Source organism: Ictidomys tridecemlineatus, chromosome 3, assembly GCF_052094955.1.
Source record: "Ictidomys tridecemlineatus isolate mIctTri1 chromosome 3, mIctTri1.hap1, whole genome shotgun sequence".
Lineage (NCBI taxonomy): Eukaryota > Metazoa > Chordata > Mammalia > Rodentia > Sciuridae > Ictidomys > Ictidomys tridecemlineatus.
Window position 1 is genome coordinate 205,434,389 of NC_135479.1, and position 27,574 is coordinate 205,461,962.

General features: G+C 48.5%; 1 protein-coding gene across 5 annotated transcripts in view; it reads left to right on the plus strand.

Annotated features, from left to right (window-relative positions):
• The window catches only part of Eva1c (eva-1 homolog C), a 79,507-nt gene extending 53,155 nt beyond the window's left edge, over positions 1-26,352 (plus strand). For 4 of the 5 annotated variants that reach the window (XM_005323534.5, XM_040286978.2, XM_040286979.2 and 1 more), the window contains 4 exons: positions 10,900-11,043; positions 17,639-17,719; positions 19,564-19,653; positions 25,783-26,352. In XM_005323534.5, the coding sequence (XP_005323591.3) occupies positions 10,900-11,043; positions 17,639-17,719; positions 19,564-19,653; positions 25,783-26,159 (692 nt within the window). In that variant the 3' untranslated portion in view covers positions 26,160-26,352. Of the gene's footprint in view, positions 1-10,899; positions 11,044-17,638; positions 17,720-19,563; positions 19,654-24,342; positions 24,500-25,782 lie in introns of those variants that run through there. The other variant, XM_078044533.1, reaches the window with a different exon arrangement.
• Positions 26,353-27,574: the final 1,222 nt, after the last annotated feature.

The following is a 27,574-nucleotide window of genomic DNA, read 5'->3' on the forward strand; positions in this document are numbered from 1 at the left end:
TTTCGTTTTCCTTTGTCCTGGGTGTTTTTCCAGGTGACCAACAAGGTCCTAACTCTGTCCATCCCTCCCTACCATCTTGTTCAAGGAATATGTTACACACTCATTTATTTTAAAAATATTTTTTTTTAGTTGTAGATGGACACAACAGCTTTATTTTTTTTATTTTTATGTGGTGCTGAGGATTGAGCCCAGGGCCTCGCCTGTGCTAGGCGAGCGCTCCGCCACCGAGCCACAAGCTCAGCCCCTGCATTACCCACTTATTTAACCATTGCCTGGTGGCTGGAGAGTCTTGTTGCTTTGGACTTTCAAAATATTCTGAGTAACGTATAATGACTTTGTGTTTGTAGCTTCTTCTTTCTCCTAGATTGTTTTCTTGGGAGACATTCTCAGACATCTTCTACCCACGAGGGCATGGGCATGGTTACAGTTCTTCATGTGTATCATCAGAGTTCTTTCCAAAATCTTGTCCCACCACCTTCTGTGTGTAAACAGTGAGGCATAACTTGGGCTTTGCCTACAATTCTGGCAGCCATATGTACGATTTTCCTGGCTGTTTCCAATCTGAGAGGTGTAAAATGATCCTGCAGCACCGTTTTCGTTTGTTTCTTGAATTATGAATGACCTTGAACGTTTCCCCATGGTTTTGAGATTCTTGTGTTCATATTTGCACACATGATCTCTGTAGCCTTTTTTCTTTTTTCCTGTTGGGATTTTTATTGATTGTTACATTGATTTTACAAATTTTTATGGCCTCTTGGAAGAGTACAGAGAGTAGCCCTTTGTGTGCTTTTCCCGCAGTCTATTATTTCTGAACTTGTAGGTTCTGGTTTATTGTGCAGGGCTGGTACCTTTTTCTATTCCATGTATATTGCATGCAGAACAAATTTCAGGGGAAGGGACGGAGCGGCTGTGTAGAGGTCAGGATGTGTGTGCATGTGATCACCGAGTTATGAATGAGATGCCATCATGCCCCTACAAGCATCCCCAGGGGTGCCTGGCTGTCGGGACCCTTCCAAGGGGACACATGCTCCTACTGAACGTTTCCAAGAATCTGAGGGTATTCACTCCTGCCTCAAAACAGCCTCTGTCCTGGGTGCAGAGGGAGGAGGGCAGTGCCCCCGTGTTCTGGGCATGATGTCTTAGCTACCCACTTTGGAAGTGCATCAAGACAGCCAGGCATGGGGAGGCCGGCGTGAAATGGTCACAATGGGTCACACACCACACCCTTGTCTTGAACGGAGCTTCCCAACCTTCTGCCACCATCCCACACACAGATGGTTATATTTGTGTGGCACAGCGGAGTAAAATGTAAAGATACAGCTGCTCCAACCAAAATCAGGGGCGAGGGCAGCCCAGGCCCCTCAGGGAACGTCCCAGCAGGTCCTGCCATTCCCCTTAGAGTCCAAGCTCTGCTCCGAGGCCACGTGCGGCCAAAGGGCACAAAGACTACAGCGGCTGGGCTTCTCCTCAAGCCCCCAGACTTACCCTAAACCCCCCTCAGGGTCCTCCCAGCTCAGCTCTGTCACCTAGTCCAGGGGCATTCCCACAGTTTAGGATTCCGTTACCCCAGCCATCCATTTCCAGGTATCAAAATGCATATCCATTTTCTATGACTATGTAACAAATACTCCAAAATTTAATTGTTTAAAAGGAAACATGGCATCTAGCTTCTCGCAGAGAGCAGTTAGAGGGGCCTACTCTGACCTCAGCCACACTCTCCTGGGCACACAGACCCTCTTAGGGTTTGTGGGAAGAGGCTACACGGGGAATCACCTTGGGGGCTGTTTTGGGTTACTTCTTCCCCTCCAAAACGCATACATTGAAGCCTAACCCTGTCCCTCAGAATGTGGCCTTATTTGGGGATGGGGTCTTTAAAGAGGTGATTAAGGTAAAATGAGGTCATAAGGATGGGCCCTCATCCGAGATGACTGGCCACCTTCTAAGAGGAGGTATGTGCAGAGCGATGGCTGTGTGAAGACACAGGGGGAAGACGGCAAGCCAAGGAGCCAGGCCCCGAGGGAACCAGCCTGCTGACACCCTGATCTCGCTCCCCGCCCCCAGACACACATTTCAGGTATCTGAGCCGCCCAGTCCGTGGCACAGGTCACAGCAGCTCTCCCAAACCAACACAAGAGGGACGACCACACTCGAGAGTAAAAAGGAAGACGAACAAGCCAGCGTGAGACCTTCTTCCAAAAGCGACATCGTCCTCTCCTGCGGGATCTGTCCCCTGCGGGGTCTGTCCAGAGACGGATCGGAGTTCCTTTAGCCGGTGGCTTGCCCAGAGGCATTTATGACAGGTCTTGGAGCGACTGGGGCCCATTGGAACTTAGGTGGAAGGGAACCGGAAAGGAAGTGAGCATGAGTGAGCATGAGCCGTGAACAGGAGCACATGGCATTCACACGAGGCCATGGGACTCAGAACTGAGCCCCGTGGGCCGTCCACGGTGGGGCGTCCCTTCCCGCTGCGGTTACATTTTCTGGGAAGGATCCAGGGATTCTGCTATTTCCTTAACAAGAGGACGGGCCGCAGAGGCGGGGCTCAGGCTGTCCCCAGGCCAAGTGTGGGCAGGTCCGGGCTTCTCAGCCAAAGATCAGGGGTGCCAGGAGCTCCCACTGCCAAGACGGGCCACTTAAGAGCAGCCAGCCCAATTATCTAAATAAACACAGGCGGCCCAGAGCGATTAACTGCAGTCTCAGTGTTCAACAACTGCCAAAACTCAAAGCTGCAGTGGTGGAAGACCTTGTTATCACACGTATGGGGGACGGGAGGGGAGTCCAGTCAGCCAGCAGCACAGGGCGCAAAGCAGATCAGTGTGGGAGGGAACTAACCCTGGACAGCCACGGTAAGACCCTGCGAATGGGTCAGAGCTCAGTGCCAACAAGGACCTGGTCAAACCTGAGTCAGATCTTACTCACCTGGGGCCACTTCCTGAAACCACACTGTGGGTTCTCTCACTGAGATAACTTCTTTCACTCCCACGGAAACCTGTCCACTGCCCCAATGGCCCCAAGACCTCCCATCGGCTTATTCCTGGGAGTCCTTCTTTCTCCTACTGTGGATCGTGGATCAAACCCAAGAGTGCTTGACCACAGAGCCATCTCCCCAGCCCTTTTGATTTTTATTTTGAGACAGGGTCGTCTTGCTGTGTGGCTTAGGACCTTGCTCAATTGCTGAGACTGGCCTCAAACTTGCAATCCTCTTGCCTCAGCCTCCCGAGTTGCTGGGATTGCAGGTGTGTACCACTGTGAGTCTTTTCCCCGCCGCCCTCTTCTTCTGTTAGCTTTAAAGAATATGGTCTGGCACATTTATCCACAAAGCTCTATGAAAGCACAATGTGTAGAGGACACTTGTACAATTCTGGCAGTGATATGTACCAGAGCCAGTTTTCGGGATTCTAGTTTGGAGTCTGTGTCCCAAGCCCTAATGTTTTTAATACCCTCTGACAAAGGAATCCAGCACCAAGAACTCCTACAGAAGCTACCATGCTTATGCTTTAAGGATGTTGTCATGTCCACACACACACACACACACACACACACACACACACACACACACAAATTTAAAAGTGCAGCTCTTTTAAGATAATGCTTATGTTAAAACATTCGCAAATATATTACTGCGTGGGAAGGAGTATCATCCATGGAGAAATGATGTGCGGCCTTTGATGGAGAAGGACTTTCACACACAGAAAAGGGAGGAATGTTCTTTAAAGGTCAATTTTTTTTTTCTTGATAGCAGGATTTATTGGAGATCTTTTTTTCCTCCCGGTTTTGGCTTATCTGTGCTTTTTAATATGAAAAATTATCAGAAAAAAAGAGGAAACAAGAAGAATTATGTTTTAAAACATCGACCTTCTAAGAGAGTGTTGGTAATTCCCCGCATAGCCCGCTGCACTGGGACCGCGCTGTACAGGGACCCACGCTGCACTGTGCTCCTCTTGACTGTCCTGGTCCAGTGGGGGAGGGACTTTGGGCTGCCTCAGGCTCTTGGACTGCAGTTGAGCTTATTTGAGGAGAAACAAAATCTTTTGTTTTTCCCAACTGGTGAATGTGCTCAGCCAAGAACCCCAAATAACAACCAGGCTCCTAAAGACAACAAAAATATCCTTAATCAGCCCTGTGCGTCCACAAAGCAGTAAAAAAAATAAACCACAGGAACATGGAGAGGATGTCTTTAGTCTAGAGAAACTTCTCATGGCTTCTGGGGCAAGTTAAGTTTTACAAAGAATAGTTTAATATAATATGTACAGAAAATGTTACGCTATGAAAAAAAATGCCTCCAAGACACTTGCTACTCAAAATCTGTCCTCTGTCCAGGCATGAATCTTATCCTATTTTTTGAGAAAGTTCATTTTATACTTTCTTATTTTAAAGCAATGTTAACTTACAAAAACTTGGAAAGTACCTTAAAATCAATAGGGCTGAGAGGGAATCTTGCATCATTCCCTCTAACAAACAATATCCTCTATGACCTTCTTTGTGAATCTCCTTCCATTTTTTTTCTATATACAGGTCTTAATATTGACTTCTGCACAACAGACCATCTGTGCTTGTTTTCACTTCCCAGGACCAAAGAAGGAGTATAATTTAGACTATCAGTTGTCAAAGTCCCCTAGGCCTATCTCAAAAGTCCCACTTTCCTGTCTGTCAGCAGTTTCCTGTTACTATAACAAAATACCCGATATAATCAACTTGTAAAGGCAGAGAGGTTATTTGGGTTCATGTTTTCAGAGGTTTCAGTGCATGCTTGGTGGGCCCCGTTGCCTTTGAGGCTGTAGTGAGGCAGCACATCATGGTGGGGAGCACATAGGACGGCAAAGCTGCCTACCTCGTGGCCTGGGCACCATTGAGAGAAGAAGAGGAAGGGGCTGAAGTCCCGCCAGGCCGTGGAGGGCACACCACCAATGACCTGAAGACCTTCTACTAGGCCTACGGCTCACAGGTTCCACATCTCTCCATAGTGCCAGCCTGGGACCAAGCCTTTAGTACGTGGCTCTTTAGGGGACGCTTAAAATCTGCACTTTAACACCATCTAAGTAAAGAGGCCTCCTGATGATGATGAAGGTGACCGGAAACAGTGGGTACCGGCATCACACATGGTACTTGAAGGGTCTCACTTCCTGTCGCAACCTGGAATCATCTCCTAGAACCTTTACTGTCCGAGTGGGAAACGGAGGCTTCAGCTGGCCTGAGGCCAGGCCCTTGGCCACTGCTCTGTTCTGCCCCTTGCAGCTGCTGCAGGTAGATGACATTCAGTCTTAACCACGGCAGGCTTCCGGGGACGCTCAGGGACAGCCGAGGAGAACACCAGTTCACAGTGGCTTTGCACCAGCCTCACGGGACACTGAGCGAGCGCCGGGTGGGCAGCGGGGGAGCACACCCTCTCCTTCCCCCAGGGCTCCCGCCTGGCAGGACATCCCTCTCAGCACCGCAGAAGCGTCACCACGCTCACCCCAAGGCCCCAGCTCCATCCAGCCTCCCTTTCTGTGGAGCTTCCCCCTCTGTACCCCGGCCCCTTGAGGAGACGGGACAATCTCTGTTCTCTGTTCCTTCCCTTGGCTCCTCCATGGTGCCCCGCATCCTCCTTCCAGCCCCACCTCTGCGAACAGTCTCTTTACTAAACCTTAACATGAGCCTTGGGTGACTCAAGGCCCTAGTGATCCCACTGCACTGCTGGCTGAGTGTCCCTTATCCAGGTGCCTGGGACACGGGGTCTTTTGCATTGGATTGTACGTTTCGGATTTTGGAACATTTGCATATATATATATCATGAGATACCTTGGCAACAGAACCCGAGTCTGAACGTGGGAAATTGATTTCTGTTTCATAGAAAGCTTCTACGCAGCGCCCGGAAGTGATGTCATGCAACATTTTAAATAATTTTGTGGAGGAAACAAAATGTCACGGTATGAAATTTTCCACGGGGTGGTCACGTTGGCCTTCAGTAAGTTCAGATTTTGAGGCATTTGGGGTCTCAGATTTGGGGATTATGGATGCTCAACCTGCAGTAGAGGGGAACCTGCTCTTCCCAAGGATGTACTTGACATCTCTGGCACCTGCTGTAGACAGGCTCGTAAAAGAGTCTGTTCCAGCTTTATCAACTTCTTGACTTGCTCTGGGTACTTGTCACTCAGACGGAACCAAGAGAGGATGCCTGGCAAGCTGCCTCCTTTAGGCTGGAGTGTTCTGAGGCCGGCAGGGAAGGATGGATTCACTCCAAGCCCAGGGGGGATGGCTGAGAGCTGACCCACGCGGCACTCAGAAGAATGACAGGTGAACAACTTCCCTGGAGACAGCTCTTCTCAGCCCAGATTCCGACGTACAGATCAGGGGCTCCCCTTCCCCGCAAACCCCACGTTCTAGAGCCAGATACATGGGGTGTGTGCATTGCCCGATGGGCCAGGCTGTTTATTTCAATGCAATAGTTCATTTGTTAAATACCTATTGGTCGAGTTCCTGCTGTGTGACCAGCACCCTGATTATCAGGCTTTGTGGAATTGTTCTTAACAAAATAGATCAGAACTTTCAAGAATATATCCAAATCCTTCCTTTTATAACAGTCCTCACCATTAGTGGTGATGCGTATACAGTTATCCCTCAGTACCTGCTGGGGATGGCTCAGGACCCCCCGGGCCCTTAAATGAAATGCTGTGGTATTTGCCTACCGACCGTGCACGTGCTCTGTGAACTCCAGATCATCTGAAGGTCACTTCTATTATCTAATAGAATGCTTTGCACCACTTCATTCTCGTGGAGTCAGCATAGTACTCAGAGTGCAGCAAACTCAAGCTTTGCTTTTTGGAAGTTTCGGGAATTTAAAAAATATTTTCTACGGGTGGTTGTTTGGATGTGAAACTTGGAGATACAGAGGGCCAAATACATTTATTTGATTGTCTTTTCCTTAAGGTCATTGTCTTTCCTATGGTTAGTGTTTAGCCACTGGAGATTTTAGTGGTCAGCCGTAGAGATTTCTTTTCCCAGACTCTTTGACAGCTCTTCAGCGGATCCAGAGATGAAAGCAGAGCGTTCATGAAACGTGCTCCTTCCCTTTACTTACCCTGTGTAGTCCCCAAGGTGCTTCCTGAGAATGCTGGGGCTCCTTGGAATATAGTTGATGCCAGCATCCTTGGCAAAGGAGCCGCCATTTATTGATTGAACGTCTGTACTGGCCCGTTTGATCACATGCATTATCCTCTCTGTGGATCAGCCATTGAGGTTACCTGTGCCCTGAATCCCTCCATTGCTTGCTTTTTTTCCTAACCCTTTTTTTTTCTCAGCAGATGCATTTATTGATTTATGATTTTAGCTTCAGGTTGTTTTCTGTTACTATAACAAAATACCACAGACTGGCTAATTTACAAAGAATTTAGCTTACCATTCTGGAGGCCAGGAAGTCCAAGGACATGGCATCTGGTGAGGGTCTTCTTGCTGTGTCATAACACAGTGAAGGGCATCGGGACAAGACAGAGCAATGGGGCTAGCTCAGATCTATCTTCCTCTTCCTATAAAGCCATTAATGTCATCATAGGGGCCCCACCATGATGACCTCACCTAATCCTAGTCACCCCCCAAGGCCCCACCTCCATGTACCAATCGACATATGAATTTGGGGAGTGAGTATACAGCACACAGACTCTGGGGGACACCTCCAGCCACAGCACAACCCCACCTGGCTTCTGTGCCCACACCGTGGCTTCTGTAAGACCTAACCCATCACCACCCACAGCTGTGCCTCTGTGCACGCCCAGCCAGCCCCACCGAAGGAACTCATGTCCCCTGCCATCTCCAGTGCCACTCACCCACAGTGAGGGCTGGGTCACGACAAACTGTCCACTTTGGTCCAGGGTCATTTGTTCACTCCACACACTTATGGGTGATGCTGCTTCCTCCCAAGCCCTCCCAGAGCCTGACCCACGTTTTCGTGGCCCATTCTGAAAGCACCAGATGAGCACATCCAGGGCACGCTTCATCCCCCGACCCGCTGGCTCTCTGTTGGCCTGACTGTCCACCTCCGGCCCTGCTGCCCCTGGGCCCTGGCTTTCAGGGCTTCCCCTCCTGCACCTCCCCCCCCTTCATCAGGTATCCTCTTCCCTTTCACCTTCTTCTCTCTAATCCTCCTGGCTCCTCATGTCCTGCATCAGATGGGAGGGTGTGAGGAGGAGGAGGGGGGAGCAGAGGCTTCCCATTAAGGCTCCTGTGAAAGTGTTTCTACCAGCCACAGAGACAGGCAGGCAGCAGGAATGTAACCTGGAGAGCCCGCAGGGGAGAGTGGTGCTGCCTGGATGTTGGCAGGGGAATGGGCGAGACGATACATTTGGTCCACACACCGGAGGGAGCTGTTCCACAAGTGCAGTCCGGGCAGTCATTGCTCAAGGTCTTCTGAAGATGGGCCCCACTGAAAGCTGCAGTCCAGTGGTTTGGCAGCAACAGGGATAGAATTGCAGCCCAGACGGAGGACATGGGAGAGAGAGCCCAGATCAGGGAGTGAGCTTGCTTTGGGTGGCAGCACTGCAGAGGCTCTGGGTAGAGGAATTGGAGACAAACTGGGGTAAAGGGCACCAGGGCACCAAGGTTGGGAAGAAATCCTCCAACAAGAGCTCAGGCACCAGAAGTTCCAGAGACAGAGAGAAACTGGGATTGGCTTCCACCTCTTGGATGTGACAATTGTTGGTTCCTGTGATCCTCGGAAAGGGATCAGTTTCAGGGCATGGGTGGGACAGAGGACACTGAGGAGTGGGGAGGTGCAGCAGAGGCAAGGGGCACAGCCGACCCTTTCCAGAAGGAGAGAGACCAGGACGGGGACAGGCCTGGGTAGGGGAGGGCAGGGGGTTGTTGGAGAGGAGGATGAGGAGCTTGTCCTGTAAGACATGAGCAGACACACACACGACTCCTGCTTCTGTTCCCCAGACCACCAGCCCCTGGTCTCCCCAGCCTGAGCCTGTCCTGGCCGCCTCCACATCTACACGTCCTCTTGAAAGCCCCCTTCCATCTTGAATGCAGGACGGTATTTCTTGTTTGCAGACTGCCCATTCCTACGGCTTCCTCGATCATGGTCAGCAGCACCACAGCGTCCCAGGCCCACAGCTCAAGATCTTCCCTGGTCTGGGGAGCTCCCTCACCTGCGCTCCACCAGACACCTGGAGAACAGAGCTCAGAGCTCAGTCGGGCAGGTTCAGGAGCCTTGGCAATTTTCATGTCCATGTCCCACTACTCTCTAGCTCTGTGAGGTTCTAGAACTTTCTCATCCCTAAAATGTGTGTGTGTGTGTGTGTGTGTGTGTGTGTGTGTGTGTGTGTGTGTGATCAAAAGCCTATCTCATAGGGCCATTGGGAACATTAAATCAATTAACATAGGCTGTTAAGAACAGTCCTGGCCCAATGTCAGCTGTCATCATAGCATTACAACTTGGTTGAATTTTGCAAGGTCTCTAAAATTCCCTCCCTTTCCATTCCTTGCTCTTCAAACCCTCAGCTGCCCCCACTGTGCATACTTAAAATGGATTCCAGACTGTTGTCCCCGTCTTTATTTCCATTTCTCTCCAGGTCATCCTGTCCCCTGACCCCAGGGGTCTTTAGTGTCAGGCCATTTCTTGAGGCCGCCAGTTGCTTGCAGAAGGAAGTTCAAATGCGTTAGCTGAGCAGTCAGAGGCCGTCTCCGTCCTGCCCAGCCCCACCCACACACTCCTGCAGCTCACGGCCAGCCCCTGGGTTGCTCCTGGTCCTCTCACCTCTGTTCATACATTTCCCTCTGGCCTGCCTCTGCCAACTCATTCTGTTTCTTCCATGGCCAAGCCCCTCCCCACCCCAAAGCCTGTCTTGACCTCTCTGGTCCACAGTGATCCCTCTGGCTCTTGATCTCAAGGACCTCTTTTCTGGACCACTCCTTGCTGACATTCATTCACGGTGTCCCTTGGTGACCTATTAGACACTGGTCTCACATATGGGTTTTGTCTCTCCAACTCCACTGCACATCCTGAGAAGGCAAGGGAGGGGTCTTCTTGGGTTTTTTTTCCCAACAGTACATAGCACAGCACGTCATCCTCTATAGGTATAATAGTCCATTTTCTGTTGCTATAATAAAACACCTGAGACTGGGTAATTTATACAGAATAGAAGTGTATTTGGTTCAAGGTTTTAGAAGCTGAAAAGTCCAGGAGTCTTCTTTCTGGTTCTAATGCAGAGGGTTTCACATGGTGAGACAGAGTGATCCTGCTGGCTTGGGTCTCTCTTCCTCTTCTTGTAAAAGCATGAATGAATGACATTATGGGGGTCACCCCCTCATGACTTCATCTAATCCTAAAGAGCTAAAGAGCCCCACCTCTACACACCACTATCAGATGACTTTGAGGGTCAAGTTTCCAACACATGATCTATGTATGGGGGACGCATGGAAACCAGAGAAATCAGTGTTCAGTTAATACTAACTACGATGGCATTGTGTCAGGGGGTGGGAAAACACATTTTTTGTCTTTATTATTTCATTTCATTTATTCATTCATCAGTTATTTATTGGGCTCCTGCAGTGGACCAGGCAGTAGCAGTTAGATGATAAACAAGAGAGAAGTATTCCTTCACGGAGCTTATGTTCATGTAGGGGAGAGGGAGACTTAGAATAAACAAATTAAATATTCCAAAGAGTGGGAAAGGTTGAAAGGTTGGCTTATTTCACTAAGCATGACAGAGAAAATGTGGTATATATATACACAATGGAATATTATGCAGCTATAAAGAAGATTGATATTATGGCATTTGCCAGGTTGGGTTCTTTAATGAGAATAAAGCATAAGCAGGGGAACTACCTTCATCTGATTTGAAGTCTGTGTATGTACTTACAGAGGTGCCATAGCTGGTGGCAGCCTGGTGTGGAATGAACCCTAAAGTTCATTTTCCCTTTCAGACTGTGTGTCTTACTCCGCCTTACAAGTCCTGTCCAGAAGGTGCTACGGGAAGCAGAGATGCAAGATCCCCGTCAACAATCACCATTTCGGAAGCCCCTGCCTGCCAGGAGTGAAGAAATACCTCACAGTTACCTACGCATGCGGTAAGAATGAGCCCTGACCCAGCTACTCCAAGACGCTGCCTCTTTGGGAGGTGACGATTGTGTCAACCAAAGCAGTTTGCATGGAGCCAAGGAGCCAAAGGACTCCCCTTCTGAGACAGCGTGGCCACCCCAGACGTTCCAGAACCCCTCTCTAGTCCTGATTCTTGTTTATGGCATTCACATCAGATAAGTCATAGAATTTTCTTTGGTCAGAGTTTAAGGCCGTAGCAATGTGATTGGCAGGAGGTGGGGGTAGGGGAAGGACTAGCAAGGAGAGAGAACGCGGAGGTCACCGGGAACAGCGATTGCAATCTGGGTTCTTACGCAGCTTGAAAATTTATTGGTGTGTCATGCAAGCTCACCGAAGAATGGCCTGGCTCCTACTTAACCTTCTAGAGCTGCTCTGGGGCCTGAAATGACTAACCGTCTGTGCTGCCAACAGCTCTTTTATCTACGTACCCTCAGCACTGAGTCAACAGATCAAATGCTTACCCCGAGTCAATTAAAAGGGTGATATGACAGCATTACTTTGTTTTTCTAGTGTCTTTAAATAATAGAATGAAATGCTTGCTTTGTTTAGATTCTAATTCCATAAAACGACTTAAAAGCCAGCCGTTCGTTATTCTTCTGAGGGAACTGTAGATCTCTACTTTGTAAGACGAATACGTTGATTTTTTTTTTTTTAATGAGCACAAAGCAAAGAAAAGAGTTCTCTAAAGAAGAGCTTGATACCTTTTTCCCCTGACAAATATCTCCAGCCTTGTGTGGTTGTTACTCTTGATACAGCTTTATTGAGATGTGACGCCCAAGCCACACGATTCACTCATTCAAACGTACAAATCAATGGTTTTTAGTAGGTACATGGAATTGTGCAACCATCACCACAAACGATTTAAGAACATTCTGATCACCCCCAAAGAAATGCCATGCCCTTAATCAGCGCCCCACCTCACCACTTCCCCGAATCTACCCTTACACCCCTGAACCCCGGGCTGCCACCTGTCTGCTTTCTGTCTGCTTCAGGGATTCGTCTCTTGGGCACATTTCCTATAACTCAAGTCACACAGGGTGTGACCTTTGGTGTGTATTTTCACAGTTTAAGCATGCTGGAGCATGTGGCAGTGCTGCATTCCTTTTTGTGGCTGGTAAAACCCCCTTGCATCTCCAGACTTCTATATGCTGAACTAAAATATTCTTTCTCTAGTGTCAAGGCCACAATAGGTACAATGACATGACTAGATAAGTGTATTCCCCAAATAGTAGCACCCACGTTTGCTACAGGAAGGCTGCTTTGGCTGGCTCAGTCTTTTTTCCTGCACCGCATCTAAAATGCTCTGGGTGACCTGGAGCCCTTCCTGGCTGAGGTTCCCTGGAAGCTCAACATTCGTCACTCGGAGGTCCCAGACCTGCGGGCCTCCTCAGCTGGGTCTGAGTGAGGAGCGGGGCTGGAGCCTGCCAATGAGGTGACTTTTCCCGTGTGCTTTCAAGCCCAGCAGCAGCAGGTTCTGCCGGCCTGTTCTGCTAGGGCTGTGGCTCCCCTTAGCTCCTACTAAAAAGACAGCTGAACTTCAGGACCGGGGGTGGGGATGGGGGCTGGGTGTCACATGTCCCATTCTGCACATCCCGTGTGCCTTCTCTGTAGCCCAGAGCTGTGCCAGGTGCTAAGGGTCCAGTGGCAAACAAAGCACATGGTCCTCGTCCTCATGAGATTGGCAGTCAGGGAAGAGGTAGGCATCAAGGGACTCACCAGACAATCTGCGGGTGTGAGCGTCTGTACGTCCCATCGCTGGCCTTCATCAGGCATGAACCGCCGCTCTGTGGCTCAGCTCTGTGGCTGAGTTCTTGGGTCAGAGAGGGACAGGAGAGTGCTGCTTCAGGCTCACCTTTATTCCTGCCGTGCGTGTTTATTGCGTGAGTGACATGCCAGGCATGGAGGTGGGGGCTAGAGTGGAAATGGGGGTTCTATGTCATGGCACCATGAAGAGCACTCAGGGGTCAGGAGGGCTTCCCAGGGGGTGTGGTATCTGAGGCAGGTGTGACCACATGTCGGGGGGAGTCTGCAAAGTGAAAGGGGGAGAAGGGAAGGGCAGGGCAGGCAGAAGGCAGGGCATAGACAAAGCCTGGGGGGTGAGCTCCAGCCTACATGGGGGGACGGGAAGTTCAAGTGTGTTGTACTTGACGGCACTGAGAACCCCTGAAAGGTTTTCTCACAGAGCACAAGGAACTTGCATTTTAGAAAGAATATTCCTCCCCGTCTTATAGCATCATTTCCTCGTGGCTCTGCATTTCCGCCCTGCATCTGGGCTGGGTGGTTGACATCAGCACTGTCACATGCCCTGGGGGGAGCGCCTGGGCTGTGCAGCCTTTTGCAGTTCCCATGACAGCAGCTCAGTCTGGCTGACTTCAGGGCACTCAGAGCTCAGAGCATGTGGCCATTGATTGGATTTGGAGACACGTCATTCCAGTCCTCATCTTTAGAGTGCTGCAATATGAGGTATTTGTACCATTAACTAAACTGATTAGAGAAGCTGGATTTTTGGCTGTCCCCGTGGGAAGGCAGACCTGTGTGGCTCAGCCAGCTCCCCGACCCCTGCTCCTCTCTGCACGAAGGGCTCCTTCCCATCACACAGGCCCAGGGTCCTCTTGTGGTCCAAGGGTCACCAGGGCAGACACTGCCAGCATCCCCACCCTGACAACTTTCTGGGGCCCCACAGCTCCTCCTGGAGGACTGGGGAGAGGACAGTGGTCACTGTTTAAAGACCCACATACCGACCATCTGGGCACCCCATAGTCTACGGTTACATCAAACCATTTTTGTCTCTGATGTTAAGAATTATTTGAGGTCCTAAGTTCAACTTAGGAGATTTCTTTCTTAAAGTCTGCACTGATCCACGTTTGACACAGTAGGTTTATTTAGTCAGTCAATCAACCTATCAGTTGATCAAAATGAGGGTTTTGCCCAAATTTAGCAAACCATTCACGTCCCTTAGAGTCTGGCTTCAGGCACACAGATCCAAGAGGGGCTTCCAGAGGGGGAATTGCTTTGCCATCTTTATAATCCTTTAAAATAATCTTGGATTCAATTCCCAAAGGCTGGATGTGCCAGGGACAGTCTATCACGGTGGAGAGAGTGAGGGTGTTGTGTGAGCCACACCAGGAGTGGAGGCTTTGCCCTTCCTGGGGGATGGTGCCTCTTAGAGCCCCTACTTTCTATCTTTAGAAAGGGAACAATACACATCTTTACCAGGCTACTAGATGCATCGTTTAACCTTGCCACAACAGGGTCCAGCCATATTAGGCGCTCCATAGGAGCACTTTGCTGGTGTTTTCATGAACCTACCTGAAGTGGAGAGGAGCAGGTTTGAGAGATGATAATAAATCACACCCCAGTGCCTGCTCCTGTCCTGAACTGGTTTGAAGAATCTGACAGGTGTGTTGATACCTGTTATTTAAATGTCCTAAACTGTTCTTTCAATATCAGTGCTGAAGTCTGGCTGGGCACAATTCAGGAGCCACTTGTCAAAAGAAACTAACTTTATTTTTAGAACTACAAAAGCCAAACAAAACAGCTCCTCAGGAAAAAAACCCTCAGAGCCCAACTGCCACCACCGGCTTCCACAAGCCTCTCTCCCACACCAACCTCACTACCTCCCACAATCCTCCTGCTCTTGAGGCTGATTGGCTGGGTCGCATGGGCGGAGCCAAAGAAGTCCCCCAATGAGCAGTTCCATAGTCTGAAGGGCAGGGAAACAGCCCAATGAACATCACCGCAGAGGAGCCAATCAGCTAGATGTTGCTGGGGCCGCTGTGAGCCAATCATCAGCTGGCAGCTGGAAGTTTACTGGGGCCCCTTTGGCTGTGGCTCTCAACATATCAGAGCCATTTTTTACATACTAAATGAGCAATTTTCCTGCTATGACCTGTGTCAGACACAGGCGATGCTATCCCATGAGTCTGGTTATCCTGCAGAGCTCTTTCTAGAATGCCCTTCCTCTCTGAGCTCCTCTATAAAATTCTTTTTTTATAATTGATTTTATATTTTAAATATATGACAGTGGAATGTATTGCAATTCTTATTATACATATAGAGCACAATTTTTCATATCTTTGTATATAAAGTATGTTCATATCAATTCATGTCTTCATACATGTACTTTATTTTGGTTTTTTTTTTGCATTACAAATTCTTATTACACAAATATACCACAATTTTTCATATCTCTGTATATCAAGTATGTTGACACCCAGTTCGTGTCTTCATGCATGTACTTTGGAGAATGATGTCCATCACATTCTACCATCCTTGCTAATCCCCTGCCCACTCCTTTTCCCTCATACCCCTCTGCCCTATCTAGAATTCATCTATTCCTCCCATGCTCTCCCTCCCCACCCTACTATGAGTCAGTCACCTTGTATCAGAGAAAACATTCAGCATTTGGTTTTTGGGGATTGGCTAACTTCACTTAGCATTATCTTCTCCAATGCCATCCATTTATCTGCAAATGCCATGATTTTATTCTCTTTTATTGCTAAGTAAAATTCCATTGTGTATATATATGCCACATTTTTTAATCCATTCATCCACTGAAGGGCATCTAGGTTGGCTCCACAGTTTAGCTATTATGAATTGGGCTGCAATAAACATTGATGTGGCTGTGTCCCTGTAGTATGTTGTTTTTAAGTTTTGGGGGGTATAGACCCAGGAGAGGGATAGCTGGGTCAAATGATGGTTCCATTCCCAGATTTCCAAGGAATCTCCATACTGCTTTCCATATTGGCTGCACCAATTTGCATTCCCACCAGCAGTGTATGGGTGTACCTTTTCCCCCACATCCTCGCCAACACTTATTGCTGTTTGTCTTCATAATAGCTACCATTCTGCCTGGAGTGAGATGAGATCTTAGAGTAGTTTTGATTTGCATCCTCTATAAAATTCTTGATCTTTCATGCCTGTGAAGTCTCTGGCATTTGCAGAGAGCCAAGGGCTCCTAGGGCCACATTTGGAGAATGAGCCAAGAGAGAGATGTGAGAAGGAAGTGTCACTCCTGGCAGGGAGAAATGACATGTCCTGACTTACTGGTGCCAGGGAACCAGGAACATCATTCTCAGGACCCAGAAAGGAGTCAGAGGTTGTTTGATTACAAAGCTCCCTGTGCTGGGCACGATGGCCCACACTTATAATCCCAGAGGCTCAGGATGCTGAGGCAGGAGTATCACGAGCTCCAAGGCAGCCTCAGCAAAAGCAAGGCACTAAGCGACTCAGTGAGACCCTATCTCTAAATAAAATACAAAATAGGACTGGGGATGGGGCTCAGTGGTCAAGTGCCCCTGAGTTCAATCTCAGCCCTCCAGGCACTGCCACGGTCCCAGGATGGGTAGTGTGCCCTGCGTCTTCTCTGGGTCTCTTCAGAACTTGACCTCACTGGTGGGCACGACGGTGCCAGGGCCTCCTGCTCATGGAGAGCTCCCAATTTAGGAATGTTCTCTGGTTGGTGATCCTGGGACATCCCCAGAAGAATTTAGTTAAGCTCTCCGAGAACGGAAATGAAGTTTTCTCGCTGCCGAAGATGTCTTAGGCATTCTTTTTAAAAAGCAACGCAGTCGAACTTGCAGTTTGTGTTGGCTGCACTTCTATTTCCTGTTAGCGCTTATCCCAGATATCAGCTGGGCAAAAGGACAAATAAAAAGAAGCAATTTTCTGCTGCCAGACTATTTGGTTTCCTCCGCCCTCTCTGGGCCTGTGGCAGGCAGTGCACTTGGCCTAAAAATCATTACTGGTCATGTTCTTCTGTGTTCTTTAGTTCTGATTGTGCTTTCTGCCAGGCTCTGCATCTCTGACCCTCTGATCCCATGAACACCTGGTCCCCCTGCAGTGGGGACCTGAGAAATCCATGCTGTGCTCTGTTTCAGCCTCTGCTGTCATCTGCCAGCTGCCGTGCCTGGGGATCCTGCCGTCTGACCACTTATTCTTATGGTCAGTTCAGAGGAATCTTTAACCACCTCCAGAGGCGTGTATGGGGCTGCCTTCCTCATTACCAGTCTCTCTATAATCCTCTCATCCTACTTAGTGAATCATTTGGCATAGAGTCCTGGAATTCCCTTCACATTCATTGAGGATGCAGGGAGCCACTAATCTAACTTCTATCACTCGATTTACTTTTTCTGAATATTTCATGTAAATGCAAGCACATGATAGGTGATCTTTTGTGAATGGCTTCTTCCACTGAGCATGTTCTTGAGGTTCAAAACATGTATCACTACTTAATTCTTTTTATCATTAGGTTGTATTCCATGGGATGAATATGTCATAGTCTTATTATTTTTCACTTTTTTTATTAATGCAAAAATGGATCTAAAATTTTACCTTTCGGGGATATTTGGTGATTACTCAGGCACCATTGGTGCGTGTGTGTGTGTGTGTGTGTGTGTGTGAAAGAGAGAGAGAATGGATGTGTGTCCATGTGGCATCTGACAAGCAGTGATTCTTGAACCGATCTGAATAGTGGATTTTAAATATTATCTACCTTAAACATATATTAAGTGTATAAATTTTAAAAATATACCAAGTATATAAATATTTCTTTTTGGCTTTTAGTTCCCAAGAACATCCTTACTGCGATCGATCCAGCCATTGTTAACCTCAAGCCTTCTTTGAAGCAGAAGGACGCTGAACATGGTAATGTTGGTGGCTTACTTCTCGCCCTGATCTTGAAGTAAAGGTAGAGAACCCCGTGATCACCACCATGCACACATTGCCCAGAGGGACAGGGGACATCAGGAGGTGTTTGGAGCTACTTACTCTGGTAATGCCAGTACTGGAGTCTAATGGTGCAGACAGCAGCCAGCATTTGGTTTGGTTTTGATTTTATAAAAGTATTAAATAGAATAAACTTCCCCTCCATTCCCATTTTGCTTCCTAAAAGAAAAGCCACTTTGAACAAGGATCTGCTCAGACGTACATTAGATTATACATGGAGCCCATTCGTGGTCAGCAAAGATGGTCCTGTTGGGAACTCGGGTGGCCAGGGCCAGGTAGGCCTACAGCCTCCACACACCCCACCCTCCTCCTTCAGTTTTCCCTGGATTTCTGTCAATAAGGAGGGATGGAAATCTTGATTTCTGTGTCAAATCTAGAATGGATTTCAGACCCATGGGGTTCCTGAGAGAAATTGCAGAGAATAGGAAGCACCTCAGATGCTGGGTTGGGGTAGTGAGTGTGTTATTTTATTATATTTATTAGGTATCTCCCCTTAATTATGAAAGTACCCATGTTCCTCTGTCTGTGGGGAACTGGTTCCAGAACCCTCCACAGATAATCAAAACCAGCAGGAGCTCAATGTCCTTATACAAAATGGAGTAGTGTTGCATGTGACCTACTCACATCCCCCTGCATATTTTAAAAGATCTCTAGGTTAATTATAATACCCAATAAGATGTCAGTGCTATGTAAATAGTTGCTGTGTTATATTTTTTTAGGGAAATGTGAAAAGGAAAAAAATCTGTACATGTTCAGTATAGATGCAATTTTGGGGGGAATATTTTTGATCTGTGGTTGGTTGAATCCACAGATGCAGACCCCCTCAGATAGAGAGGGCTAACTGTATAATTTGCTTTTTTAAATGCCTTTATTTTATTTATTAATTTTTATGTGGTGCTGAGGATCGAACCCAGTGCCTCACGCATGCTAGGCAAGTGCTTTGCCACTGAGCCACAACCCAGCCCTATAATTTGCCTTTATATAAACTTCTTGGTATGAAAACCACAGGAAAACACCAAGAAACAGAAATCACCCCTAGTTCAAAGCTTAAAAATAATTACTGGTAATGTTCTTCTGTGTTCTTTGGTTCACGACTCTGCTTTCTGCCAGGCTCTGCATCTCAGACCCACTGATCCCATAAATACCTGGTCCCCCTGCAGAGGGGACCTGAGAAATCTATGTCATCTTTCTCATAGACATCTGCCCTGTCTGATGTTCTCAGGGGTCCCCTGAGCCCCCAGACTGCCCCAGCACCAGCTGGCTAACTCATCCAGGCAGTTTCAACAGCATGTACACAGGCCACCCTCCCCCATTCTTCTGTGAGCTCCAAAAAAAGCAGACCTACAGTGTCTGCCCCCAGGATCCAAGGTTTGTCTTATTTCTGGTCCACAGAGCCGGCAGCAGGTCCATATTTAACACGAGATGTTACCTATTAAGCCTCCCAGAGGCACAATGAATGCCATTGCCTTTGGGAAGGAAAGATTGATTTGTTCTCTTCTGCACTGGAGTGGATGAGCCACATCTGAATTTGGCACTGACGCTTGTTAATAAGGGATTTGCTAATCCCTTTTATCGTTCAGTATTTTCAAGGACTGCTTACTGTGCACTCTTAATGGCTTCATTGTCCATCATATAGCAAGAGGCTCATTTGTTTGATTTTGGTGACTTTTAATTATTCTGGTAGTCCAGGACAAGGAATGGCAGGGGTACTATGAACAGCTCTGATGAACTTCTTTTGTACTTTTTTTTAATTTATAAAACAGGTATAAACTTCGACCCAAGTGAGTCAAAAGTTCTGTGGAAAGATGGAGTGATGGTTAGCAACTCTCTGGCAGCGTTTGCTTACATTAGAGGTAGGTCATCGACTCAAAGCCTCCTGGAATGCTAACAGATTTACTAAAGCCTTGTTAACAAATGCGCCATTCAATGGAAACAGGTAAAATGACTTTTAGTTGGACATGGCAACTGCCGAGCTCTGAGATCCAGAAACCCGAATTCAAGTACAGCTGCAACCAGGCCACGGGCAAGAGAACCACAGATAGAATTGTTCTGTTTAGGGCTGGGCTCCTCAGGTGTTTCCCCACTGAAAAGCTGGAATGCATTTCCCAGGTCTAAAATTTGGGAAGGGCGTGGGATTATTGAATTCCACCCCAACTGGAAGAAAAAAGAATGGAACCTCTTAAGTAAACAAAACAAGCCATGCCCCACGAGGACAGAGTCACTTTCCCAGTGGAGTGTCATTTCTCGTGGTTGCCACGGTTTCCTTTGTTAATCTTCCCCACAAGGAGCAATCAGACTCAGTCCTCCTGAACTGCAGGGCCAGAAGGATTGCGCCCAGCCTGGCCATGTTGCAGATCCTCTTTGGGGAGGTACCAACAATCTTTGCCACCTTCCCTGCTTAGCTTACGACAGATAGTAATTTGACATGTTGATCCAAGTTTCAACAGTGCCTGCCTGCCTGGTCAGGGGGGTTATAATTGTCAGCTTTCCATTGCTATAACTCAATATATGATACTTACTAAGTAAAGGGAGGTTTACTTTGGCTCAGAGTTATGGCGGCTTAAGTCCAAAACCAGGTAGCCCTGTTGGTGAGGCCTCTGGCACATCATGATTATTGGGGCACCTGACATACTGAGCAGTCACATCTTGAATTAGAGCAGAGAGGAAGAGACCGGGGTTCCACAATCCCCTCTAAGTGCATGCCCCGAGTGGCCTAAGACCCTTCTGCTAGGTCCACAGCACTTTCACAGAGTACCCGCTCTGGGGACCCAACTTTTACATACGAACTTTAGAGGGATACTTATCCAAACCATATCAGAGGCCAAAGCCTGAGACCCTCAGTAAAATACACATTAATATAATGCATAATGTTGTTCCTATCAAGGCCGACGGGGCTGGGACTGGGTTTGGATCACTCTTCTTCAGAGGGAGATAAGGCTTGAGGAAGTATTTCAGTACAGGAGAGAGAGAGAGAGAGAGAGAGAGAGAGAGAGCGCGCCAGCGAGCTTGGTCCTGCCACTCTTCCTCCATGGTCTCTCCAGAGCACTCCTCCTCCTGTGGGTTTGTCATGTGGTTACTGGTTTCTTTCTTTTTTATAACCACCCTACCCTTTCCACATCTTGCCATTCTGAGAACTGTTACGTTTAAGACACAGAAAGATGGTCATTGTCAGAAATATCCCCAGGTTTTCAAAGTCCCTTGGAGAAAAGGCATCACGAGGTTCCTTCAAACAGAACAAGGGGGAAGAGAAGGGGAAGGACTCACGGGCTGAGCTGCGGCCGTGCCCTGAGCTCTGCTGTGGGCCTCGTTTCCCTCGTGACTGCCTGCGTCTGCTCAGGCTACCATAACCGGAGGCCGCAGACCGCGGGCTTCAACCAGGGATGCTTATCTTTTCACAGTTCTGGAGGATGGAAGTCCAAGATCAAGATGGCAGCAGATTCGATTTCTTCCTGGCTTGTAGACAGCTGCCGTCTTGCTAGGTCCTCCCGAGGCAGAGAGAGGGAGAGGGACGTAGAATGACAGTGATGGGGCCTTGGATCTTCCTCTTGTAAAACCACCAGTCTTACCAGATTAGCGCCCCACCCCTCCATCTCCTTTTAACCTTAATTCCCTCCTAAAGCCCCATCTCCAAATACCCATCACATGAAGGTGGGGCTTCATAAATGAACTTGGGAGGACAAAGTTCAGTCCATAGCAACAAAGCCCAGAGATGGAGCTCTGACCCCCCAACTCTGCACTTCAGAAGCTGAGGGTCAGAGGAGCTGAGCCATGGACAGCGCCAGCCCAGGATCCCAGGATCAGCAACAAAGCCATCGCTGGTCTTCTCTGAGCCAAGAGGTGTGCCCTTAACATTTGGAGGCCCAGGGCCTTTCTGACCTTGAGATATCAAATTCTCTCCAATCCTGCCCGCCGTCTCACATCTTGCTCCCAGAAATCACAGACTTTTTTCCATAGTGCTTGTCCCCCCTTGAGACACTTAGCTCCTTAAAGGCAGAGTTTGTCATCTTGTTTGCTGACAGGTCCTGGTGTCTAGGACAGCGCTGGCAAGGAGCACAGTTAGCAAGTGACATTATGATCTCTCCTGACATTGTTACCTCCCAGGATTTACTATTTGTAGATAATTTTTTTAAATGTGAAGACTCGATGGGCTGATATTTGGCTTTATTGGGGATGTTTGGGTACCTTCATCTCCGCGAGCCATGACCAAGCCTGGGTTTGCTGTCCTGGGGGAAATGACTCTTAAGTGCTTCAGGCTGGACCCTGGCTAGATGGAGTCACACAGGATTCTCATGACTCAAGTCACAGAGGCTCACAGAGGAAGAAATGCCTCCAGGTCTGCCTTTGGCCTTCCCTAAGTGGCCACCTGCATGTGACAGCACAAGGTGCTTGGTCAGTGGTCCACGGGGCAGCTGTCACCAGAGGTGTCAGACAGGCAATTCCAACCTAACCAGGCAGTGGCCACAGCAAATATCAAACAATGCAAGCATCATCCTCGTCACTCCTGGAAAGAGGGGACCAGCCAACTCTTAGGTGTACCTTCAGCATCTGAGGTCACAGAGGTATGCGGTGAGGAGTGGACAGAGCTCCCTGAAGGAGAGCCCAGTGGCAGGAGCATCTGGGGACCAAGAGCATGACCTGGGCTGCTTCCGGCCCAAATCTGCCAAGTAGTTGGTAAATTGGATCTAAAAGGATGTTTCCTACCTTCTTGTAGGTCAGGCCATGAGGAGCGTCAACACTTAGTGCAATCAAGTATACGTGGGACAAGAAGAAACCAACTGAGGGGCACGTCCTGTGGGGGGAACACAGAGGTCAGGAAAAGGGACATGAAAATACTCAGGGGTCCCTGACAACTTGAGTGATCGGTGAGGTGTCTCTCCCAACTCAGAAGGTTTTGAAATTAGAGGAACGGCAAGGAGTGTGTGTGTGTGTGTGTGTGTGTGTGTGTGTGAGAGAGAGAGAGAGAGAGAGAGAGAGAGAGGGAAGCGGGGAGAGAGAGAGAGAGAGATATCAAGATTTTCTTAGGAAGGCAGTTTCCTAGCTGTCCCCATATGAGCTACTGTCCCCTGGCAGATTGTACTGGAGGAGACTTTGTGTAAGTGCCATCTCACCTCAGAACATGACCCCTCCCATTGCCAATTAGTCACTAACCTCGTCAGTGTTTCTTTGCACCTGGCTCCGTGTGGCCGCCCCATGGAGGCCTGCAGACCCCTTTGTGGTCCTCTTTTCCCATCCCTGCCCCGCGCCCTGGGACTGTGATGAGCAGGTGCCTTCCGCCCTCCCGCAGACCCTGCTGTGGACTGGAGAGTCCTGGGGGTAACCGGGGCCACAGGTAAAGAAGCAGAGCCAGCGCTGGGGACAGGCTCACAGCGACCCCTGACTGGGGGGCATCCTTGTCTCCTGTGACAGGAACTCTGGGGCTCAGACAAACCCAGGGAAAGAAGTTTAATCACACATTGCAAAGTCGCAGTCATGGGTCCCCTGCCAGGGAGGACCAGTGGAGATCAGCCATCTTGTCACAGAGGTACAGGCTCTGACGTGTCCCCACGGTCTCCAATCTTTGGTTCCATGACAGAAAGTTCCTGACACATCCCTAAGTGCTGTCCGCAAGGCCAAAGGACATTAGCTTGCCCTCAGAAGACCCTGGCCCTGGCTGCTGCCTGGGTCCTCTGGTGGCAGTAGGTCCCCAGGAGGTGGCTCCTGTGTATCTTATCTGGACCGAATTAAATTTGAACTGTTGCTTGTGTTGGTCCCAGACCAGGATCTAAGAATTAAAAGGGGACTTAAAGGCCACCAACCCCTGGTCTGAGGCTCCCGAGAGCACACTACAGACAGAGGATAAAGTGAGTCCTTTGCTCTAGCCTGTGATGAACCACGGTGACATTTAGGACAATACCAACGAAACACGGTGTGAAGATTCTACTCAACCACGAGAAGACGGGTGACTTTACCTTCCAGAACATGTGGTAGAAAAGGGGTCCCAGACGACTAATGTGGTCCGATTGATTCTAGAAAACAGAGGATGTGCTTATCGCGCATAAGCCTGGGGCTCTGTAGATAACCGTGGTCTGAGTCTGGGGTCCCAACTAGAGGTGGCTTTGGACAAGTGACTCAGCCACAGCAGGAGGGATTCAGCCAGCTCATCTCTAAGATTCCATGTAAGTACCAGCCTTCAAGAATAGGAGCCTTCAAACCAGTCCATGCAGTTGACTGGGCAGCCCCTTCCCGGGGGCTTGCCAAGGGTGACCCATCCTCTCCATCTTTGGCCACTGGATCCCAGTGGACTTGATGTGGACTTGCCCAGGAGAGTGGTCACGTGGCAGAAGGTGCATCTAAGTCAAGAGACACTAGGTCTATGGTGTGAAGCTGTCTTGGCAGTAGAACCCAGACCCCACCACCCAGGAGAAAAGGGAGAACAGGAACTAACTATGGAGCCCCATCCTCAGGCAGCAAGCCTAGTGCTGTCTAACCTGCGGTCACCTCCTCACCCCCTCCAGGTGGGCTCTAGCCATCTGGCCTATCTAATTCCATCATTTCTCAAAGGCCCCACCCCGAGCACCATAGCCAAGTAAATGCCTCGCAGTGGGATTATATTTCACACATGGGCTTTGGGGCACACTTAGACCGTGTCCAAACCATACAGGAGGCAAGAATGGAATTGGGGAAGATGAGGCTGTGATTTGCACGGAAGAGAGGGGAAAAGATTTGTCAGCTGGCTCAGAGCCTCAGGTCCTGGCATCTTGTCTCTTACTGTGCAATGACTTCATTCCAAGTGCCAGTGTCTCCAAATGTCCATTGAGATGCACTGAGGAAATGCAGGGGGAACCAAAGTGTGCCCCACAAGGAGCCCCCTGTTGAAGTTCTGGGTTCCAGTCTGAAGAGGCCACTGGCTTTTGACAGCAGCTTCCCCTCTGGGTCCCAGCTGTAGTATCTGCATCAGAGGTCAGCAAACTGTGGCCCACAGCCCAAATCTACTAATAAAGTTTTATTGGGATAGTGGGATAGTGGTGCCTTCTACTTTACACACTATGGCTGTTTTTGTCTTACAACAACAGAGGTTGGTATGTGCAATGGAGATCATATGGCCCATGAAAACTAAAATATTTACTGTCTGATCATTTACTGGAAAAGTTTGCCGACTCCAGATCCATAATAAGAAGGAGTTTACTTGTATCCAGAATGGAAGTGCCCACACCCCAAGGGGTAGACACCATAGAGAGGTGATAGTAAAATAAGTGAATTAGTCCTCCCTACACTGGCCTTACGCAAGGACTAAGCATTGTAAGGGTTTAGACCAAGATATATAGAACTTAGTAGCATTATTTTTTTATTTCTATTACTATATGGAAGGTCCATTTGGATGCAGGAAAAATTACTAGAATTTCTATTTTTTTTTGACCTAAAAAGAAAGGAATTAAGTTTGGCAAACATCTATAATATTATTACTTAAGTTCCTATCTGAATGAACTTAAGAAGTCATTTGTACTTCAGACAAAAATTAATTCTTCATAGTCTACCACTGGTAACAGCTAACACTTTATTGAACATTGGCTACACACCCGTGAGTATTTCTGGAGCTTCTTAGGAATGAACCTATTTCATCATAACAACGTTAAAATAAGAAAGTACTTGTTAGCCCCATTGTTCAGGTGAGGAACCTGAGGCCCAGAGAGGTTATACAACTTGCTCAAAATCTCACATCTAATGAGTGGCAGGTCCGTGTTTAAATTCAGGGGAATCTGGCTCTAGAAAGCTCCTGAGTCCCTCTTCCTGTGTCCCCTCATGCACATACACATGTTGCCGGGACTCAACATTTTTTTTCTTTTTGGCCACTGAGGGATGGGGTCCCCGAGGTGGTGCCAGAGGTGCAGCCCAGGGTTGGTGTTCTTCACTAGCTGCCTGCCCGGGCAGACGTCGGGTTCTGTGGGATTTGGGCTGGTGAAGACTGACATCTCCCAACTCCTTGCTTCTTCTCTCCTCCGCAGCCCACCCCGAGAGAGCGGCCCTTCTGTTTGTGTCCAGTGTCTGCATTGGCCTGAGCCTCACCTTATGTGCCTTGGTCATCAGAGTGTCCTGCACCAAAGACTTTCAGGAGCTGCAGCTGGGGAGGGAGCACCTGGTGCCAGGAGGCGACAGACCTGGGGCGGACAGCGAGGAGGAGGCAGAGGAGGAGGACTCCTCTGATTCGGAGTTCCCAGGGGAGCTGGCGGGGTTCTGCAGGACTTCATACCCAGCCTACAGCTCCGTCGAGGCTGCAGAGCTGGCCGAGAGGATTGAGCGCCGGGAGCAGATCATTCAGGAAATATGGATGAACAGTGGCTTGGACACGTCCCTCCCGAGGAACATGAGCCACTTCTACTGAAAACCGTCTGCCTCTCAATGAGTGCACACTTTCCGAAGAGGGAAGGTTCCAAGATGCCCCTCCAGGCCTGTCTCATTTATACCTTCTGTGAAGGAGAATTTTCCATGGCATCCAAGACTGGTGAAGCCAGAAAGCCATCAAAGGGACATTTCAGATTGTTTACAGCACCCCAAAATAAATTAGGAGGGGAGAAGTCTTTGCGTTCCGTACTTATTTGAGTTTGTGTCTATCATTAACAAGTCTGTGTGTAAACAGGGCTCACATTTACTGAGCACTTACAGTGACAGGTACTGCCCTACCTGTTGTTCGCTGAATAAGTATATTTACAATAACTTCACGAGACAGTGACATTATCCCTATTTTACATATGAATAAGCAGAAGATCCACAGATATCAGTTTAAAAATCTGTACTGGTACTCAGGACAGCAAACGAGCTCATGAGTGCTTTGATTTGCTAACATTATTTGGTTAGAGCAGGGATTGGTGAAATTTTTCTTTAAGAGCAGGACAACAGATACTGTGGGCATTGCCACAACTGCTCATCTTAGCTATTGTGGCTCAAAAGAAGCCATAGATAGCATCCAATGAATGAATGTGGCTCTGTTCCATTAGACAACAAAATATGGATTTTATTTAATTCTCACATTACACATATTCTTCTACTTTTAACATCAGCTATTTAAGAATATAAAGACCATTTTTAGCTGGATGTGGCAGCAGGCTGGATGTGGATCGCAGTCTGTCTTTGTAAATATAGTCTAGAAAAACTAAAGTTATTCTTGTTCTGAACCAAAAGAGTTTGTGGACTCCCGGCTTAGGGTTGAAAACTGCAGAGCTTCTGGGTGTAAAAGCCAATAACCAGAGCACCCAGCAGCCCGTGGGGTAAGGGGCAAGTGGAGTCAGCTTTCAAAGCATTAATGAAGGAGCAGAAGAAAGAAGAGTTTAGGAAGGTGCTGGAAGGTGCTGGAAGGTGCTGGCAGCACCTTCAGATGTCCCCCTGTGAGCAGGAGACTATAGCTCTGGTGCAGAGGATGTTTTCTTTTGATCCTAGTGGGACTGAAGCATAAAATTCTTGTCCATCTCATACACCTACCACCAGCAAGCCCCCCGCCCAGTCTCCCTTCGCCCTCGCATCAGCTCTGCAAAAACCGTAGATGAATGTTATGGTTTGGATCTGAGGTGTCCCCCGAAAGCTCCTGTGTTAGTGCAGCAATGTTCAGAGGTGAAATGATTATGAGAACTGCGATGTCACCGGTGGATTAATCCATTTGCTGGGTTCATAATTTGAATGGACTAACTGGGAGGGAACTCTAGGCAAGTGGGGGGTAGCTGGAGGAAGTAGCTCCCTGGGGGTGTGCCTGGTGCCTTGGCTGTGATCTCCCCCCACCCCCTTCCTCTCCTCCCTGGCTACCAT